Source organism: Acartia tonsa, chromosome 6, assembly GCF_053477335.1.
Source record: "Acartia tonsa isolate MP-2025a chromosome 6, ASM5347733v1, whole genome shotgun sequence".
Lineage (NCBI taxonomy): Eukaryota > Metazoa > Arthropoda > Copepoda > Calanoida > Acartiidae > Acartia > Acartia tonsa.
Genome location: NC_137265.1, coordinates 32,753,243 through 32,775,459, shown reverse-complemented (window position 1 = coordinate 32,775,459; position 22,217 = coordinate 32,753,243). Strand labels below are relative to the sequence as shown.

The following is a 22,217-nucleotide window of genomic DNA, read 5'->3' as shown; positions in this document are numbered from 1 at the left end:
AGAATGTTTTAGATTCTACTATATATACATTCAAAATATACGATATTTACATATTAGATAACTCGTGCGATATTAAAAATAAATACTACTAAATAGAAAATAGGTATTCACTTATTAGCTTCTTGATAAAGACTATTAGATTTTAAAAAATGGAAATATTAAGTGCATGTGAAATGCTCCTCAGGTTACTTCCCTATTTCCCCCAATTTCCTGTATCAGCTACATTTGGATAGGGAAAGGAGGGGGAGGAGTTTATTTTGTGTTGCTTAGTCAGACTTAATAACAATAATTTGTTTTATTTTTTCGCGCCAAAGCATTGCTTGGCAAGGGATATTTGATATTAAGGAATTTGCAAGCTTAGCTTGGCATGGGATATTTTGTTTACCTTTCATATCAAAATATGAAACTCATTCAGCAAATTTTTATTTTCTGGGATAGGGACAATTAATATCGCATAAATCCACTTTTATATTTAGAGGACGTGATTTTTAACAATCGCTTGAACATATTTATCTATTTCAGATTCTTCGCTGGCTTCCTGATCCATTTGGTTAATAGTTTTACGCGCATACTGCTCAGGTATTTTATTACTATTACTTGGAGCTTTTCTGGGCGTGAATTTACTCCGTGTTTTACCAAAGCGGGACTCAGGATTTGGGGGCTCCCCAGCTTTCTTTTTGTTGCAATTTTGCACTACATGGCCAGGGATATTACAATGCCAGCATTTAATATTTTTACTCCTCCCATTAAAGGCTCCTATAACGCCCTCGATTTGATCCCAAGCAATAGGATCATCCTCATGGTCTACCCAAGAAGGAACCTCGTCAGGTTCTTCGGTTAAGTTTTCCTTATACATTGCCGTGTTAGTGGGGATATTATCTTCGATAATACTGATTATGGGTTGTTTTTTCGTTTCCGCAGAATTTTTAGGTAGGAACATTTCCATGGCTTGAGAATAGCAAGCAGAAAGGTTTTCCTTGCTAATATGGCCAGACCCATCCCAGTTAACGTATCTCTGTCCGAGATTAATAAGTTTATTTAAGTAAGCGTTGTAATCGTCCAAAAATTGCATACTCTCAACATAATTGGCCATGTCTATGGCAAGGTTGGTATACAGCAGATTTTTGCTAACGTTAAGATAGAATTCTTTCCACTTCTTTTTAGGTATGAGACCAGGATTCATGAGTTTGAAAACCCTAAGTTTGTTTTCAAAATAGGTATCAAGGGGTTGATTAGTCTCCTGTTTTAGGTTGTAGAAGTACTGAGAGGCTACTTCTGGATCCGAGAAAGGAGTGACCAGCCTCCTAATCATCAGGTAATAACTTAAAGCAGATAAGGCCTGATTTCTTTCAGGCGTAATTAAGTCTCCTAATCGTTCCCCTCTAGAGTCATAAATTCGCTGGTATAAAATATCCTTAAAAAGGATTGGGTCACAGATTCTATATGTCTTTGCAACCCTCCACATATTAGAAAAGAAGTTATCAAAATCAGCCCTACCGTCCCACCTAGGGGCATCCCTCGCAAAATCGGAATCCCATTTTTGTCCCTTAATAAAACATTCTTTAATAAAGTCATCGTCGGCGGCGCTAGTTGTTGCCGTTGCGGCTGCGCCTGTGTTTGGCGTATTTCTTGTAGAGGGTCTTGTTGCTACATTGGGTGCAGACCTTGTAGTTTTACGGAGGGGTTCTAACGACTTAATCCTATCAGGGATAAAGGGAATCCTTTCTAGCAAGGTTTTTTCATATTCAGTTAGAGAAGTTTCTCTTACATTCATCCAATTGTCATTATCCGCCGGACCTATAAAGCCTACAATTGAATAGGCCATACAACCTGGGGCTGTCATCCTATCCTTGGCGACCCATTCAACCACGTTTATCTTTTGCTGGACCGATATACGGTCATAAAAAGTGGCATTAATTGAATCATCACCTATGGTGTTAAAATGAGTCATGTTAAGACTTTCGTTTAGCGTTTTTTCCGCAAACAATGGGCCAAGATTTCCGTCCGCTGGGAGTTTTGATACTCTGCGTTTTAGATCTAAAATGTCGGTATCGGCTAATAATCTGCGATGTGATTCTGTGTCCTTAAACCCTGCCCATTTTGTTTCTAATTCGAGCTGCATAATCTCGGATTCTTGTTTTATTAAATCTCTATAATGTGCCGAATATTCGTTTAACTTATCATTTAACGCTTCCGATATGAGATCTTTGATTTTTTCAGGGGAAAGCGGGTCAGCCTGCTGCTGCTGCTGCTGCTGCTGCTGAGAGGTGCCAGAGACGGCCGGAGCCGGCGGAGGCGGCGGTTTTTGTTTATCATCATTTTTCTTATCGGTCATGGTGCTGGAGTGTAGTGTTCGTTAACACTGATTTGTCTACCACGAAACTTTTTAAGAACTTGGGAATATCCCTTTCTTCCTGTTTTAAGGAGAAAATATGGAAATGTGTGAAATTAAATACTAGTGTGAAAATAAAAGGCGGGTTCCTTTTTATCTTTATTTGGCAGTTTGCCACGAAATAATTATTATAAATATTCTGTAACAAATTGTTACTGTAAACCGTTTCCGTGAATAAACTTAGTTATCAGGAAAATATTAATTTCACTTTGCAATCGAAGCTACTTTACAATTTAATTTTGTCTGTACGCTAATTATCCAAACCTTCCCCCCTCAAAAAATGAGTGGTAGACAAGACTGCGCCAAAATGACGTATGAGGGGATGTACAGACAGACTGCGAATACGAGTATAGAGTAGCTCCGATACAATTTAATAATCAATAATCTAACAAAGTATTTCTAAAAAATACACATTTATTAAACATATAAAACTGGTTAGAAATAGGCAGATTAATGGGATTATTATTATAGGATATATTTATTATGATATATATATTAAAGGCTTGGACGTCCTGTTTCTTAGTTAGGTAAGAAACGACGTACTTGAACACGTGGGAAATATAGATACCGCCAGCCTAGACTTATAGGCTTGTATCTAACCGAATGCAGACGGGAGGAAGCGTATTCACTCTTTGGCCTGCAACAATCAACTAGCCCTCAACACAGCAGGATGGAGTATGGTGGCGGTTACAAGTGGAGGTCTGACTCAGCCAGAGAAGTATAGGAATGTGAGCAGGAATAAGGATACATAAACTTGGGTGTTGATTACCACATTTGTATTATAGATATATAACAGTTTGATGTTCTGTTTATTGATTAATGCGCTATTTAGTGACAAATTTATCTTCTTTTTTATATGAACACTAAGATCTAGCGGTTCACTAGATTATTGAATTGATCTAAATAAAACTCTTATCTACTTTTACTGCTACAAATAGACACAAAACAGATAAAGGGTATATCACATAGATTACAAGAGAAAGAAAACAGATAAAGTTGGCTTTTTAAAAGAGGATAAATAGAAAAGTAAAGTTTAGGTGAATAAACAACTATTCCAAAAAATTGAGTAGTTATAGTATTACATATAGTATTTGTATTGTAGTTTGTATTAATAATGTTATTTTAATATCGTTATGTCGATAACACATCAGCAATGACAACTTTTTAAAAATCCATAATGTCGACAAAAACCTTTGCAGTTTTATATTAAAAAAATGCTGCCAGTATTGACAGAAAAGAATAACACTATTCATAAATAGAACAGTAAACTGATATACAGTATTAATATATGTAAAATATTTATGAACTTAGAAATAATGGGTCATGTGAAGGAAACGAAGTTGCGAATTTCGTCATATTTTCAGAGTTGCTGTTCTCTTATTTTTAAAACCTGCGGGGCTAATTGTCTAACCTAACTTAAAATAACCTTTCAAAAGCTACTGTAAATATACTCGCCGTATACTTCGTTTCCTTCATATGACGGAACTAATTATCCTTTTTTCTAAAATCAATTTTAAATGTGGGATTTGAATAACCTGACCTTTTCTAAACTTATTTTCTCGCAGTATGGACGTACGGAAATAATCAAGATGCAATGTAGCTGCGCTTTTAAAAAAGGGAAGGATTATTCTAAAGTTTGTTAAGCATCTCAACAATTTATAAGATTATTCAGGTATAAAGGGATAGGACAATTAACGATAAATTAATTTTTTCTTACAATCTCCATGTTTGTGTTTTTTATTTATTAACTTGAAATTAATCTTTAAACAGTATTTATTTATGAAATCATGCCTTTGATATCTTGCGAATATGTGGGTAAAGAAAGGGTTGAAGACTAATATTGATATCACTATTCCTCTATCAATCCTGAAGATTATCTCAGTCTCTGTAAAAATTTAGTATTTTGGCTGCTCTAACTTTCTTTAACTCCCAAGAATATTATTAAGGTGGATTATTTTGACTTGCACCCTCTAGTTAGATTTTTAAATAAAATTTCAACCTATTTTAATTAAATAGCACAATCTTAAGACATGTAATATTTATATTTTAGCAATCATATTATTTTTTGTCATATTATTTAGATTGATAAAGAATTACTTTCATTTTATAAATATCGATGCTAAAACCTACATGTAATATTTAATTCATTTTCTGTTATATATATAAGTGTGTAAATGTACAAAGTAACACGACTTATACAGAATTGACAAAGGTTTATATGGGAATCCTATTAATTTAAATCCTTCATATTACTTTTCAGAGGGAACGGGTATACTGGGGTGTCTACACTCCCCTCAGATGAAGATTGGGGTTTTCTGACTATTTTCATATCCTAGAAGCAGAAATTAAAATGTGTATTTGATTATATGAACTTTGAATATAACTAGATCAAACATTGGGAAGGAATTTGTCTAGAGTTCACAAACATTTACTTTACAGAAAGGGAGGCAGGGCGTAAACATGGGGTTGATTGTTCACAAAAGACAAAGGTCGTCCTCTGGAAATATTAGGTCGACCTATAGAAGCTTTAGGTTGACCGATTTTATAAATGTATTTGTGGGTTGTACTTGTTTAGGTTGACCTACAGAAAAATCGGTGATCTGGGCATAAGTCTTGGCTCGGTATTTCAGCCGCTCTTAAACTCAGTAAAATCAACCCCCTACAATTTTGAAAATTAGCTGGAAGTCTAAACCTGACCCAAGTATAGCAATCCCACATTTAAAAATACAATAAGATCACTCAAATGTGATGTAATTTAAGGCTTAGTTGCGGCTGCAGAGCCGTAACTAAGCCTAAACTATCTTGGTTATTTGCGGATTTTAATCATTGATAATTATTTTTTTCAGTGCCTGAATATGAAGTAGTCCATGTTCATCAACGAAGACAAAAACGAAGCGCGGATGGCCTTCACCAGGTAACAGCTGTTTTTTTAATAATCCCACCTATATTTCTATCAATGGAGACTGCCATTTACACATCCGGCCAAAGTACAGTAGATATTTTTTCGCCAGTGCAATTCAAACAGTATGGTTATATTTATAACAAACTGAACCTTAGCTGTATAAATGACAATGATATTGAAACTCCTGGCAATAAATTATCTAATATATTATTTGTACTGTCGATGATACATCCCAGACTGGCATTTATACATCTAAAGAATTTTAATGTCAAATAATAAATTGATAGATATATTTCGCTATCTAGCGATTTATTTGCATATCGATATATCTAAATGTTTATCTAAGGATCGATAAATCTTTTTATCGATAGATTGATCTATATAATTCTCTATCCATTGATCTAATGATTCATCTATCGATTCAACTATCAATTCAGCTATCGATTCATCTTTCGATTCATTTATTTACGAATCAAACAATCGATCAAGGATCCATTAGTTTTTTTTCTATCCTTCGATCTGTTTCTTTATTTATCGATAGAACTATCGATTTATCTATAGTTATATCCATGGAAAAAGGAATGTGATTCTGACAAACAATTCTAAAGGAAAATTTCCCCACAACCCAATTCTCTTTTTTCTCCCCCCCCCCCCTTCTTACCCACTCCCCTTCAGTTACAAAAAAAAGTTTTACTCCAACTTTTCTCCAACAAAATATTAAATTTTGCGGCATTTTCAATTGGAGTAATTGGCTGATTAGCAGGCCCTGGGTTATATCTCTCGGGGTCATCTCAGAAAACGCCTATCTTAAATCATTATTAAGCGGTGAAGAATAATTTACCTTTAATTGTCCTATCCATATATCCACGATTTACTCTCTATTTTGTTTTTACATCTTTTTCTTCCATTACAAATAAAATTGCAAACAAGAAGATTTTTCCAACGTCGTCACTGCATTTTTCAACAATATGCATAACATTTTTACGAATATTTCATTTGATTCTGCTTTTAACATGGACGATAACGTCCAACCAATTTTAGCAAAGCTGATGGAAATAATAAGTAAAATATACTAGCAATTAGAAACAGTCATTTTGTAAATTGACTGGGAAGAAAAGGGTAGGGGGAAGGTTGGGGAAGGGGAATACAGATAGAAGGGAAAGTCAAGCAAAGGGGAATTGAAGGAAAGTGAATTATCTGCCCTGCAGATAGACAGAAGGGCAGACACAAACACGTATAAAGTAGCTTTGCTACCAAAAACAAGCTTTATTTAAATATAAGTAACATTTACGTGAAAAAAATCTAAAATTCGATGCAAAATAACGGAATGGTAAAAGATAATATTGGATTTTAAAACAGAGCTATAGTATATCAGACCTACAGACACATGCATAAAAAGCTGCGCTACAGCCTAAAAGTAGTGTTGGCCAAGTATGTTATTTCTTTGCTATCTTTGTACAAATATGTCCTTGTGTTAAAAAAATGTTTTAAAAATTTCCCAACATTGAATATCTCCATTTCAGGATGAAAATGTAAAACTGTTAGGTTTACATACATATTTATATACATCTATACATGTACAATAATATGCATATTCCATATTTTAACCCAAAAAAGAAATCTACATTAGGCTTACTTTTACCACGAATTGTCAAAGGTTAAAACTTATATCTAGCATTTTTGAGAAATAATTAGAAAGGGGTTTAATTAATTCTATGCAGATTGATATGAGAGATTAGCTTGTGGCTTCGTCGCTTGCTTATAGATTTTTATCATCTACGCCTTGCAAAAAAAGTTCGGATGTTCTTGATTATACGTTCAGCTTTTTTGGTATAAAGCATATGTTTTTATCTTTTTGGTAATTGGGGCAAAACCTAACTCTTAGAAGAATAAAAACGCATTTGCAATTGCATTTGAGAAAAAGAAAATATTTGTAAAATCTATCATAGGAATAGTAAAAGTTTGAAACTATGATTGTTTGTTTTGTTGTTATATAGCCTTGAAAATATTTCTTTTTTATCTATCATAAAAAAAATTTATTGTCAAATTAATTTCTTTTTTAGCACCTTATTCTTAATTAAATCAAGAAAAATATTTCCAAAACAGCGGAGTGTAAAATTAACTAATAACAAACAACAAGTCCTTCAACAAAGACCCGAGAAGTTCATATAAATATTTCTGACAATAAATCACTAAATTTGATGTTTCTAATAAATTGTGTATTTAATGGTAAAAAAAATCCGCCAGCAAAAAAAGAAAATACACTAATTCTACCATATAAACTTTAATTATATAGTAGCTGTTCCTCTATTAAATCTAAACAAACAACAAAATAGTTTTCCACCGAAGAAATATCCCTTCCAAGTTTGCGATGAAATCTTTTGGTTTATGAGTTTATTTTGTTTCCAAAGTTTGAACAGTCTCACTTTTATTTACACAACACTATGGCTTAATTTGGGACACAAAATAAGTACTATGATATATACTAAGAATGTCCGACCGTTAATTAACGATAGTTTTTTAGCAATGAATTATTCAATATTTATGAGTCTATATTCTACTATCTCAATGCAGTCTGACTTTAAAATAGACAAGGATCTTAAGGGATAGGACAACGAAGATAAAATTATCTTTACCTAAAATAACGATAAAATAGAAGGATAATTACATCTTCTATATTGGTCCAAATCAATCAAGATTCAAGTACAAAAAGATTTTAAGCCAACGACTACAAGAATTTTGGGGACCAGTATAATTTACTGTCATATGTCCCCTGTTTCCCTGAAAAAAATATATAAAAGCCAATCAGGGTTAATTATCTTTTAATCCGTGAAGTGAAAATAAATTTTGTCCTTTGAAAATTTGTATTTTACCGTAGTATTTAAGTGTATTACTATAAGAGCAAACATATCTCTGAGAAGAAATCTTCTCATAGGAAAAAAGTGACAGAAGGTTTAAAATCTATTTTATGCTTGAGTGCTATTGTAATTTTTAGGTTTTGTCATCTTTAGAACTGACAGTTATATTTATAGAAAAGGCAACAGTAGTATTTTGGTTTTATGACAAATATTTCAGTAAATCGTAGAAACTCTAAAACTAAAACAATTTATATAATATATAATATTACTTAGATGTTGGACATGATATTCATGTACTCTAATGAAGTTATACTTTCAGCTGGCTAAAAAATAACGATATTCCAGTCCTCAATACCCCATTCCCTCCCCTCCTACTGGACAAACAATCCTAAAATGACGACAAATTATCCCCTTATATATCCATTACTCAAACAAATTTTTGTTAAGGTTTCGCTGTCTGCCTTTGGTCGAGAGTTGTCCCTGTCGCTGAGCAGGAATGAGAACCTTGTACCACGCCATAGACCGCTCACCATGTTCATGGCGGAAAAAGACCAAGACGACATTAGTCTCATTGAAGATGATATTAAACAGGTAAGAATGACGACATTAGTTTTGTTACAGACAATATTTACAAAGTATGACCTTAGTTTTAGTGAAGGAAAAACTAGTACTCGGTGGCAAATTCAACAGAAAGAAAATGTATATAGTGCTGCAATGTCAGAAAAGCGCCACTAATAGTTATGGTAGGGTGTAATGTTTTTGCTTAAAACGGGTACAACACAAAAAGGCATGCAAAGGGTGGTTGTCTGGAATGTTCTATTTTAGTGCCATGGAAAATTCTAAATTTTATGCTAAAATGAAAGAAGAGATAAAGCAAAAAATGCTATAGACCAAAACAAAGCTTTCCCATACGGTTTTTACTCCTTTAAATATGAAGAAACCTTATCTACTTTAAATGATCAAGTTACCATACTAAAAATGATATGTTCATCATGACACTAAAGGGGAAAATAATTGGTACATTTAAGAGCGCTAAAACATTCGCAGTTCAATTAAAAAGAGACTCTTTCTCTACAGTTTTTTTCATGGTAGATTCTTACGATACTCTTTGAATATAGAAACATGAAGGAGAATTACAGAATTTAGGAAAGACAGACAGACACGAAAACTTATAGAAAGGCTGCACTAATTCTTATTGTTAAATGTTAAATTGTTAAAAGGTGGAAAGAGTTTAAAGTGTATTTATGATATAGAAAGAACCGACTAGAAATCAGCATTACAGACAGAAACAATCACTGGTAGAGTTGTTTCGCCACAAAAAATTCGAAATTACAGAGTGCCCTTTCAAAATAGTTAAAATGCACCTTTCCTATTTGGTCTATGATTAAAACAATGGCAGAAATAATTTGAAACAAGGGCAATAACTTTTATAGTAGCGTAGCAAATAAATATCAAAAATTTTGTCTGAAAAGAATAGTAAAATATTATATTACAAGAATTATTGATATAATCAAGACATGTAAACAGATTGCCTTTGTTATTCATATGTTACTTTAATATACTGCCCTATTGACGTAGCGACCTCGCGACGGACATATCCTACTTATAGAGTAGCTGCACTACGAACAATAGCGCAAATACTTTGCCATAAAATTGCGGTTCTTTTTTGCATTATGGCAACGCAATTTAAGCATTCTTCATTTGGTAACAAATGTTTGTATTTTTCCTTTTCCTCTGTTGCTTATTTTAATTGAGAAGCTTTTCTACTCGTCTGTCAGGGTCGGTCCGTCCGTAGGGTTGCTTACAAATTGTTCTGATTGAGAATTGAGGCACGAGCAAGAATATTTCTATTATTTCAAAACCTTGTATTGTGATATCTGTAACAAATATGTAAAATGTGACAAGCGTAGCAACTCTGAAAAGGATTATTAGAATATTAGAACGTTTGCAATACAAAATTAAAAATGTTATTAGTAAAAGATCTCTATCTATAATACAAAGTAGAACGATGTCTGCCTGTCTGTCTGTCCGTAACCCTTAAACCGATTGGGCTCTACTCTTTAGGAAACATACCTACTGGTCCTGTGATGGTTTTAGGCTATTTTTGCCCCCACCTTACCTTTTAAATACAGGGCCCTTAGTTACTAGAGGCGCATCAGCCCGTTTCTCAAAAAGTATGACCAAATTTAGCTTCTTAGAAACAATTTATTTTGTCTGATATTAACGTCGACATTACAACCATTAAAAGTATAATGTTAATACAATAACAGCTTAAATGTTTCACTGACACTTATCAATTTATTCCATTCTAAATGTAGCGCGTTAAGATATAAAGTTTTACCCAATCCAGAATTACAAATTAAAATATCTTCACGAAAATCACATTGGCCGTGTTGGCTTGCAGGGGTGAAGGGAATGGTTAATTGGCTTAGTGGGGATATTGCAGGACTATTTTGCTTCCACTGCAGTTATTTTACAAACATAGGCATCTAGTTATAATGTCAAAAGAAACATTTTATATAAAAAATATCAGCTATGACCTCTTGAGATTAATGTCATGTCGACAGAACGTCATTATTTACCTTTAATTCGCATAAATAACACATTATGTCCATATGGAATAGTTGAAGGCAAAACAGTTTTTCTCCGATGGCCATATTTCTCCCTAACTTTACTCTATAAAACCCTATTGAAACACAATTTCAATGTTCGACTTAATTACATATAATAAAGTTGTTGATGAATGACATAATATCAACAGCTTGTAGTTTATTTTTCTTAAAATAAACAGTTTTTTAGGATTAATAGCTCCTTTACCCCTGATAAATGTCTCACCTTACGCCCGTGTTGTTTTATCAGATTCAAAAAGAGGGGACTATAGTCATTTTTATCCATTATAATAACACAACAAGTGAAAAGACAATTATGAACATATGAAGCTGAGAACAGCAATTAACTGTTATAAAGATGATATAGAACTAGAACTTTAAACTGTAAGACTAATAGAATATAGATAGATTAATGACATAGTCCGTAAGCCAGGCAATCAACAGTACAGATAAAAACTAAATTTGCTTTTGTTTGTATTTACCGGTCTGTAAATGTGTGTGTGTAATTGTATGCACGTGATAAAGTGTCTTATATTGCATAGGGAGCGAGTACACCGAGAAAGAAAAGCATAAGAATATGTTTTTTGGCAGACAGACAGACACGCTTTACTCATAGAGTAGTTGAGTAGCAATTCAAGCTTAAATATTTTCTGTTGTAGTATGAAGTTCTTTTTTAACCATAGAACTTGCCTTCATAGTTGATCGATGTCTGAGATGGTTTCCATAGGGGTTGCCATGGTGAATATAAAATTCCAGCTAAACATGCAAGCATTCTGTTGAATTATTTGTTTACATGTCGACTATACAATATGTGTCAACAGTTATGAAAATTTCTGTAATGTAAAATATTCAGCTAGTAAAAATCTAATTTCCATAAAATTTGTTGATAATAATTAGATTAAATACAAAAAAAAATCTATTTCATATAAATTGTGAAAATTGTCAGTGACTGCTAAAAAGATCAAGACAAACTAGTTTATCTTCCGAAAAAAAGGCCCCGAAACATATGTATTTTTTTAGAACCATGGCTTACTATTGGCTAGAATGGTTTGGATATTTAGAAATCAGGGAAAATATATATTTGTGAATTAACATAGAATTAGTTATTACTTGTCTCCTGATAATTGACTTATTTTACTTGTGAAGTATAATAAGATAACTTAAATTGTAAACCTTTGAAATAAATAAACATCTAAGTTAGATAGTTTTTCATACATCCCAATAAAAGAAGCATATTTTTTGTAAGTTTGTACAAAAAGAAGTCTTTGGTTATCCTTTACAATGAAGCTTCATATAGGTAATGGAAAGACTTTTATCTATTTTTATGAAGATAAAATAAAATAATAACTTATCCCTCAGCCCTGTTATATATGTTCTATTTCCGTAAAAGATACAACATCTTAACTTTTCAGTTGGGATAAAGGGATAATATTATTCCAATTTGAATTTGAATTTCTACCTTGATAACTCATGATTATTAGGGGAAAGATAAGTATGAAGATTAATAAAATTTCTATCTTCTACTGTTTGAAATTTTTTATAATAAAGACAAATTTTGATTTCAAATGATTTTGTTTTTTTTGTTAAATGAAAGTTTAAATATCCTAATTTTTACCTTGTTGATGAAGAATACAGCAGAATATTGTACACTGACACATAGATAAACACAATATTTAGTTTAAAACTAGTCTAGAATAAGATTAGATTGAAATAGAATACAAAAAAGTAAAACATAAATATTAAATATGGTCCTTATAGATAAGCTTAAAGGACGAAATAGATTTATTAATTAGAGTATTATAATAATTATAACATAGCTTTATCCTCATTGTCCAATTATTATTATGTCAACAAAAGACTGCAATTTCAATTAAAGTACCTGAATTTATATATGTAAGTTCAGTAAGATCTGGTAAACTGCTAGACTGTAAAGCTTAATATATGTCCTAGCTATTTTGAGGAATAGTTGTAAATAAGGGATCTAAAGGGATAAGCCAATGGCCGATAAATTGATGTACATCTCGAATGACTATACACAAAATTATCCCTTATGTAGATTACTATCAGCGGTTGAAACGTTTGGACACTCAACCTAATGAACCCACCAATCAAAAATCAACAAAAGTCCCCAAAGTTGTTGAGCCAACGTTATTATAAAACTATGGGGACTTATGTAATAGACAGCCCAATGTCCAAAGAGTACTGCTCCCTTCTGTTGTTACATGATTGACTTGTGCATCTATTCTAAAACTCTAATTGACACAGGGACCCAGTAGTCAAATTGATATCAAATATACACAAAGACCCATAGACAACTATCTTATGTGAATATCTACACTCTTAAAAAAAAAGAAACCATTTTAACTTTTAGTTTATATAGAGTCATGACATTTATAAAACTACTTGTGGACTTGATGAAAAAGATTAAGCATAAGCATTAAAAATACGTGTCTGAAATTTAACTCTCTTATAATGATGAGAAGGTAACTTTCAAGTTTTCTATGTCAAACTTTATGGGAGTAGGAGGAGGGACTGTAAGGGTTTGTCATTCCCTCCCCCTGACAAATATTGGGGTCTACATTAGTACATAATCCTAATATTGACGAGCATACACGACCTTACATAATTTTATATAAATTGTCCACACCCCCCCCCCCCTTAACATTAATACTCCCTAGTACCTTTACACCTCTTGTTTTTTTTAATCAAAGGGGGAAGGGTATACATTTTTTTCAATTGTCATAAAAGTGGGAATGAATTTTTATAGTGTTTAGTTTCCATATAGATAGACTCATAAACATACGCTAGAGGCTAGACAAAAATATAAACATATATATTTTAATCTAGTATAGGATTACTTTTTTGAATATACGTAGATATTATGTCAGGGGAAAATTGTCGTCAATTTAGATTGCTAACATGGACATCACTTATTGGTCAGTTCGTTCATCCGTAGAAGGGAAGGGATGGATGGATGATTCGTCGTTTTTGCCAGCTACAAGTTTCACTTAATTAGATTACATGATAATCTGGTGTGAGATCCAAGTAATAATACATCCATTTTTTGTCAACTTTTCAAAAATTTTATAGCTGTTATAGTATCAACATAAGGATAAGTATTAACTTTTCTTTCATTTTAAAGCTCCAGAATTTTTTTTTAAATTGAGTAGAATTTTTGATGAAGTAGAATAGTTATTTCTCGTATCGTATTATAAACGGCTTTCCGCGGATATAGAATGTACAATTAGCCGGTGCCTTCGGCACCACGGGGCTAAAAAAACTAGTTTTAATCTTATGATTGTACATTTCTATATTCGTAGAAAACTGGATATAAATAATACGATGCTAGACATAGTTTTTTCGTATGGATGAGAACCGGTTCCTATCCACCGGATTCGAATGAATACGAGAAAACTAATTAAATACATTTTTCGACGTTATGTTCATTGTCCAAGGGCATAGTTGAATTTGAACAAAAACTCTTTAAAGAATTCTAAATAACACAAAAAGTTAACTTGTTAAAAATACTAGAATAAGCCATAAAAATACGACAACTTTTAGTAGGCTTAAAATTTAATTGGTAGGCTAACATGATGAATGACAATATCCATAGGTAGCGAAGCATCAATATAAAAATAGAAACAAAAAAGTAGAAATGGTGGAAGAACATAGTAATTATATTAGTATTTCTTTATAGATGAGAAACTACAATTTAAAGCTGATGAAGCAGCAGCCTTAAATAGCAAGTAAATACGTCCGAATTCTCCAACATACAGACGTACAGACCCTAATTGTTTAGCAGCTGCGCTACCATACAAAAAAAACAATAACCGTGTATGATTATAAAACAGCGACCTTTTTTATAGCCAGCTCTGTGTATATATGAATATTCTATTAACCAGAAATCAGCGTTCCCGCATTTTTGTAAAAATTTGGAAAATAGCAAAAATTCATAAAAATGGTTAATGATTAGGGTTGTTATAGATGTAGTATAGCAATAAGAAGCTAACTGCATTATTCTTAGGAATTTTTATTAAGTAACTATTGGCAAAATAGTGTCAATGTATATACAGGTAGGGATGGGACATTAGACTGTAAATTACACTGGTACCAAAGCTTTATAAACACAATATTCATAGGCTAAAACACCTTAGATACTTTTATTGAATCTTTATTGGTCATTTAAAACTTACAGTGTTTTAAATTTTCAATCAAAGTAAATCTACAGATGGGGTATATCAATTTATTATTTTCATTGTCCTATCCCTTAAGATCTCAGCAATACATAAAAATGATTAGCAAAAGAAAAAATATTTAGAGCGGTAGTTGACAGATTTATGGTTTGTTGGTCGGACATACTCTATTTATAAAGTGGCTGCGCTTCTTAAAAGTGACATTTTCATCGTGTTAAAAAACCAAAGCTACTTTTTCTCTGTTTTACAGTAACGCGACTTATTGTAGGTGGTAGTTAAACTCAATGACCTTTCTATTAAAAAATTTCTCGTATATTTTTTTTTTTTTAATCCATAAAGCGTAAACCAAAAATGGCTTCTTTTACATATAATTAACTATGATAGGGTTTTAAAATTAAATGGCATGTTAATTTATTCTTTTTTTTAACGAACAACTGATCTTGTAAAATTGTACATAAACTTAATGCTATTATATATTAAGATTTTGATAACTACTGAACCTATTGAGTTCTCCATTAAGGAAGGATTCATTTTGGTCCCGGGGTGGTTGAAGGCTATTTTATTTTCAGATTTGGGATGGTTTCAGGCTATTTTGTGACCCTTCCTACGTCTTATAATACGGGGCCCCTAGATGCTAGGGGTGCTGTAGCAAGTCTTACATAGAAACTAATTTAATTCCTGTACTCACAACACCATACCAGCAGTTGTGCACGTAGCATTTAGTGGCTCTATATTCAAAATAGTATTTAGAATATTTTGAAATTTTAAGTTTCAGACAAAAAACCTTATTACGTTTTGTAATAGGTTTTTTATTGTCTTTACTTTTAACATTAAGCAAAAAGTATGTTAATAGCTATTATAGAGTAGCATATCAATCAATCCTGGCAGTTTTATTATATTAAATTGTTATTACTTAGTATGTTTGAAAGTTCATGAATTTTATTTTCAAATTCCATACAGCTCATATATATTCTAGCATCTAGGTGCTCTTTATTTAAGGGGGTAAGAAAGAGGTAGCCTAAAACTATCCCAATTCTTCGATCTAAAAATATATAGCCTAAAACAAGCCCGGGACCTATTTGTAGCTTCCCTTAAAAGGAGAACTCAATCGGTTCAGTAGTCTTTGAAAACTTACGCTTCAGACAAAAAAAAATCTTACTACTTTATATAATAGGATTAATAACTAAAACAATTATATCCATAACTAGTGCGCAAAACACAAACAAGCTAAACCTTGAACGTATCTATCATAACTTTCAAGTATACCAGAAAGTAAAAAAGTAACATAAAATGAAAGGTATCCTTCCCCTAAATAGATTTTAAATTTTCCTATTGTCTAAATGAAGCTTCTCTGTCAAGAAGTCAGCGAGATTTTTTGGTAGAAACACAGATAGACATAATTACATCCTGCCAATTTTAGTAAAGAAAAACCTATAATCAAGAGTACACAAAATGATGTACAGTACAGAACTTTAAAAATATTTCTTGCGACCAACATGCATACTTGTGCTTTTTGCGGTTAAAACCTTTATGAAATAATACGCTATATAATTTACATAGAATGCTCAAAAAAGCCAAAAAAAAATATTAATAGAATGTCTATCCCTGTGATTATACGGTCACTAAGGAATTGTAAGCAAACAGTGTGTAAGGCATTCATTTTTCTACGCAGTTTCTCTTGTACACAAGCATATAAGTAGACGCAAACAGTTATAGAGTAAAGATATTCGTTACATTGTGCTATAGCATTTTCCAAAGATTTCCCTACTAAAATTTCTTCTTTCCTAGGCTCTAGTTAGTAAAATAGCCTAAACCAAAGATATTTATAAAATTTTCTTACAAAGCACAACCAATTGAGACCAGAATTTTCCGAGATCTTTTACCCCAGACAAAAAAATTTATATTATACATTACGATGCTTATTGTTGCAACGCTACTTGATTTGAGGTGGACAGAAAAAAAACAGGGATTACCATCACTCTAGTAACTGCTTTATGATCTTAATGGTCAAAATATTCTGAATGGTTTCACATATGAGCACTTCTTACTTCCTTATACAAAAATATCACGCATGAACCGAAAAAGCCTAAAAACTATCATAACTTATAAAAAATACATTAAGCAATGATGTTGTGTTGAAAAAAAATATTTTTTTCAACAATAGAAAGAGATCTTTTTATTTTTCTTATACTCCTAGGTGAAGCCATGGTTGCCAACACAAGAATGTTGAAATCGTATTTTTGTTCTCATTTGAACAATTTCCAGAGTAAACATGAGTTTTATACCTTAAACTTTTCCTTTAAACTTGCTTGACAATCGTACACCTTTAAATCAACACATTTATTAATGTGTAGGAGTACAGCTAGTCAGAAGTCATTTTTACCTGGAGGTTGATTGTGAAAAAACCCGTGGCCTAAAATAATTTTTTTTTCAAAAAATGGAATAGTCTATACTTGAGTAAATTATGGTATCAATTCTAGATTGGAGACGTTATTCTAACTAGTTCTATAACTGATAATCTGTTTCAATAATCTAGCTTTCTTTCTTTGAACTTCTTTATGCTTGTTTTTCTTGTTAAAATGATAAAATGATTTAACAAATAGCTGTTTAGGCCTTTCTAAATTCTAAACGAAGATCCAATGATTGTGATGAATATAAGCATCCATGATATGCTTCACAGCTCTATATGTTTAATATAAAGTATAGAAAATATTGCAAATCTTAAACGGCAACCATGATTTCAAATCAATTTCTTTTTAATTTTAAGGACTTCGCTTTAATGGATGTTGTCATCCTTCTTAAATACAATTTAACAATGTATTATTTTTTTTAGTAGCGAAGCTACTCTATAATTTAAAATGTCTGTTAGAGACAAAAAGGGGGAAACATCATTTTCTCAGCTCCTATAAAAGATAGAAGGCAGAAACTTCTTGTAAACATTCAATCAATCTGGAGCATAATCCTTATAATAAAGTAAAAGGATCTTTGTCTGTGTGTCTGTTTGTTTGTCTGTACCGAAGGATCTCGCTAACCGCTAAACCGAGCGGGTTCTCCTTAACAGGGTAGCTTCTCATAGGTCCCGGGAAGGTTTATAACTATTTTCTTGGGGGGGGGGGAGGACACCCCTAACCCCCCCCAAAAAAATTAAAAATACCCCCCCCCAAAAAAAACAATTCTACGTCTAAAAAAATTTTAAAAGCGAATCTTTTCTATAATTAGGGTCGGTCCGTCCGTACGTCCGTAACGGATAGCTTTTTTCGTTAATTTAGGCATGATAAAATTGTCCTATCGATTTCAAATTTTGCATGGTGATTTAGAAAGCGTAGCAACTCTATAATCATCACCAAAATGTCCGTACGTCCATTTTAAACATGTTGATTTTTTTACTTTTTTAACAACAAATTTTTATGTGATCTAATCATCCTATTGATCTGATTTTTGGTATATTGATTCCTGGGACAACAAAGTATAATGTAATAAGCGAAGGAACTCTATAATCAATTCCTAAAAATGTAAGTATGTCCATAAACGTTATCCTAAATCAAGCAGTTTTTCAACAAATTTACTTACAATTTTGCTTTGACTCTTATATATTTATATTATGATTATTCAGTTCTGACACTATACAAGTATTATTGTCCGTTTATCCTACCGTTTCAGTACTTCGCTTTTATGGATGTTGCCATCCTTGTTTTAATACTTTTTCTTAAAATCTAAAATAAGAAATTGGGTTATCAAATTCGACTCCCCCTTCCTGAAGTGACAAAATTCAGTGTTTATAAGCGGATTTGTAATTTAAATCATTTAGAATGACTATTAGTCTTTACTAAACTTAAATAGGGGGGAGGGGGGTTGTACACTTTCACAGTAACAGTGCGCTCTGAGGCCCATATACAAGATAGAGCTCTGAATTATAATACTATGGTTCAGTCTAGAAATATTCTGCAAAAGTTTTAATTTGGCAGTTTGGCGGCTGACCACTGGTGCAATTATTCAGCTAAACTTGTAATATTGAACATGTAATCTTTTTTTTGGTTTGTTTTGGTTAATTATGAGAAAATATATCAAAAGTAACAAAAAACTGTTGAACTGCCAGCCGCAGGCTGTGGCTATCAATAAATATTACAACAATTTTGCAGCTCAACAGTTTTTCGTTACTGTTGATATATTTTCTCATAATTAACTAAAACACACTCTATGGTTTAAACAAAATTAATTTTAAAGTTGCTTCGCTACTATAAAGTTGTTTTTATGCATAATGTATTTTTTTGTGTCCCATTTATGTAGGTTTAATAGGAAGGGACAGTTCATCTGCCAAGAGGTAATAAGGTAAGATTTAGCCAACCTCCCTGTATATCCTTTTCTATTTATATTACCACATATATTTAAGACTATTTGTTAAAACATTTTATCATTTTGACAAAGAAACAAGTACAAAGAAGTGCAAAGAAAGAAAGCTAGATTTTTGGAAACAGATTAATCAGTTATAGAACTAGTTAGAATAACGTCTCCAATCTAGCATTGATACATTATTTTACCCAAGTATGGACTATTCCATTTATGAAAAAAAAATTTGATATTAGGCCAGGGTTTTTCCACAATCGACCTCCAGGTAAAAATCATTTGTGAAGAGCTGTTCTCCTACACATTAATAAATGTGTTGATTTAAAGGTTTCCGATTGTCAAGCAAGTTTAAAGGAAGAGAAAAGGTATTAATCATGTTTTAACTCTGAAAATTATGTGATTTAGAACAAAATTAGTATATCCTCTTCAATGTGTTAAAGTTGATGGCGTTGCTAAAGTCAAAATGAAAAAAATTAATTTTGTATTATTTAAGGACTAAAAAAAATTTTCTTTAATACACTATCAATTGTTTATGTATGTTTAACAATTTCGGATGGTTTTTAGGCTTTAAAAAATATTTCGTGAGTTTGACCATATTTGAGATAATTTTGTCTCATATAGGATAGTTCCTCATTTGTTAGTAGCGTAGCCACTCTAATACTTATTCTAGTGTGTACGCAAAAAAAAACGCTTTAAGACGGTACTAACTTAATTTGTCATTGTCAATTTTAAATTTAAAACTAAAAAATAATAGGCATGAAATAGCTCTCGAATTATCATTATAATGCCATGAAAAGTAGTAATAATTTTTGTCTGTCCTTTTAGATCTAGCTTACCGCTGAATCGATCAAGGCTCTATTTTAGGAAAGCTTCATATATCACCAATGTTTGTTGAGGAAATTTAATTACTTAATGTCTTTAAGCGGTTTTAGGCTTTATATTCTTGCTCACCCTTCTAAGGCTTCTATGCTAGAGGCAAAGCCACTTGTATATTACATAGAATCTGCATTAGAAAAATAAAAGCTTTGACAAATTGTGAGTTTTAAAATCACTGTAAAAATTCCCTCATACCTCCCGCTAACAAAATTCCAGTTAAATACAGGAGTAGATTAGTGTGTACTAGAATTTCAGAGGAACATATTTGATGGAAGGTTACGGTTAAGTTGGTTTAAACTCAGGGAGGGATGGGGACATTGGACTGTACATTATACTGGTCCACAAAGTTTTATCATTCCTTTGTTGACCTTAAAAAATTTGGACTTTTATATAATTTTAATTGTTTTTTTGGCGAAGTCCAATCTGTCAAACTTTTGAGCAAGACGATTCCCTTTTCTCCCATCTCTTTTGAAGAGATTTTCTTCCCCCCCCCCCCTCTTCTTCCCTTTTTCTTTTCCCTTTATATGACGTCATATAGGAATCGTCTTGCTCAAAAGTGGGACAGATTGGGCTTCGTCGTTTTTTTTACAATCTAGCAGTGTCGAAACTTTACATACATTAATTATATTATAAAGATGATGTAATTTTGTTTATCATTATCGCCAATTGTCTTATCCCTAAAGAACCCTAGTTAAACTACGGTATGAAACACTAGGAACAATAATACAACACAACTCTGTTAATTTTAATTTTATTATGTACTCCTTAGAAAAATAATTTTCAACTATCCCTCCTAAAACACAGTTATCCAAACATGTACCTAACTGTACATTTAAAAGCTATGATAAGTCCAGTATTTTCATATGTGCATTCAATTTCTTGGTAAATCTGCAAATAGTTTAAGCTTTCAATTTACATGTAAAATTACCTGTAAAGATTTCAATGTATGATAAATATCACAATTTCCATGCAACTATCATATGACTTCAATGCCTTTACCACCATTGCATTGCTTTCTCGTAGCTCTCAGACCTCTAAAACAATGGTGTCAAAAAGTTTGTCTGTGCTTGTTACACTTTTATTAATTTAGTTTATCTTAGCCGAATGTCTGTAGATAAAAAGACATTTAATCTTTATTCATTTTAAAAGGGTATTTCAAGTTTTCATGAGCACTAATCTTGTTAATAATTTATGTTAACAATTTGTCGATAAAGACAGTATGTCCCTTAAGGTCTCTTAAACAGCAGATTAGGTAAGCACTTAAATTAAAGGTAAACATTATTTCTGAACAGCTTTTAAAGGGTATGATAACCTCTTAAGAGTTTTTGGTTCAAAAATGACTGCTGTTTTGCAAGGAGCATGAAGTTATCCAAAAATGTCTTAAATACCTTTAAAATAGTTGATGGTTTTAAGCGTTCATTTGGAATATGTAAAGGGTGCTCTATGTTAGGTTCATTTGCAAAAAAATGGAAAACTGGAAAAGAATTTTGTAGGTAGCACAAACTTGATTGTCATGATGTACCTAGATACCTATTTTCAGGGGAAGGGATATTGCAATGCAGGGAAATTTAATCTACATCCTTTTCCCTCCTTATTAACCTATAACCATAGACAATATATAAGATTTGATATTTGGAAGGAGAATAAAGTTATATTTCATTGTCTTATCCCTGTATCCCTTATATACTTCAGAGGCAATCATTTGCTAGAATTAATGCATTTTTTACCCTTTTATTTCAATTGCAATGCTTTTTGTATCAAATATTAAATTTTTTCAGATAGAATTACATTTTTTTAAAGAGATCAAGAATAATACTGTCCACTTTTTTGGCATTTTGATGTGATATAGTTAAGTTTTTTTTAAATTTAAGAGCTTCACTATGACCCGCCCCCCCCCCCTCCTCCTCCTTGGAGATAAATATGTTGTTTGGGTTAAATATCTCAAATATTTTATCCATATAAACATGTTAGAAGCAGTCAAGAAGCCACTCAAAAGCTAAATCTAAAATATGTTTGAACAGCGGTTATAAAAAGGAACACCTA

At 32.0% G+C, this 22,217-nt stretch overlaps 1 protein-coding gene across 1 annotated transcript in view; it reads left to right on the top strand.

The window, feature by feature from the left end:
* The window catches only part of LOC145322429 (A disintegrin and metalloproteinase with thrombospondin motifs like), a 241,350-nt gene that overhangs the window by 160,046 nt on the left and 59,087 nt on the right, over positions 1-22,217 (top strand). Inside the window, exons 8-9 of the mRNA XM_080164421.1 lie at positions 5,239-5,306; positions 8,600-8,743. Of these exons, the coding sequence (XP_080020547.1) occupies positions 5,239-5,306; positions 8,600-8,743 (212 nt within the window). The remainder of the gene's footprint in view (positions 1-5,238; positions 5,307-8,599; positions 8,744-22,217) is intronic.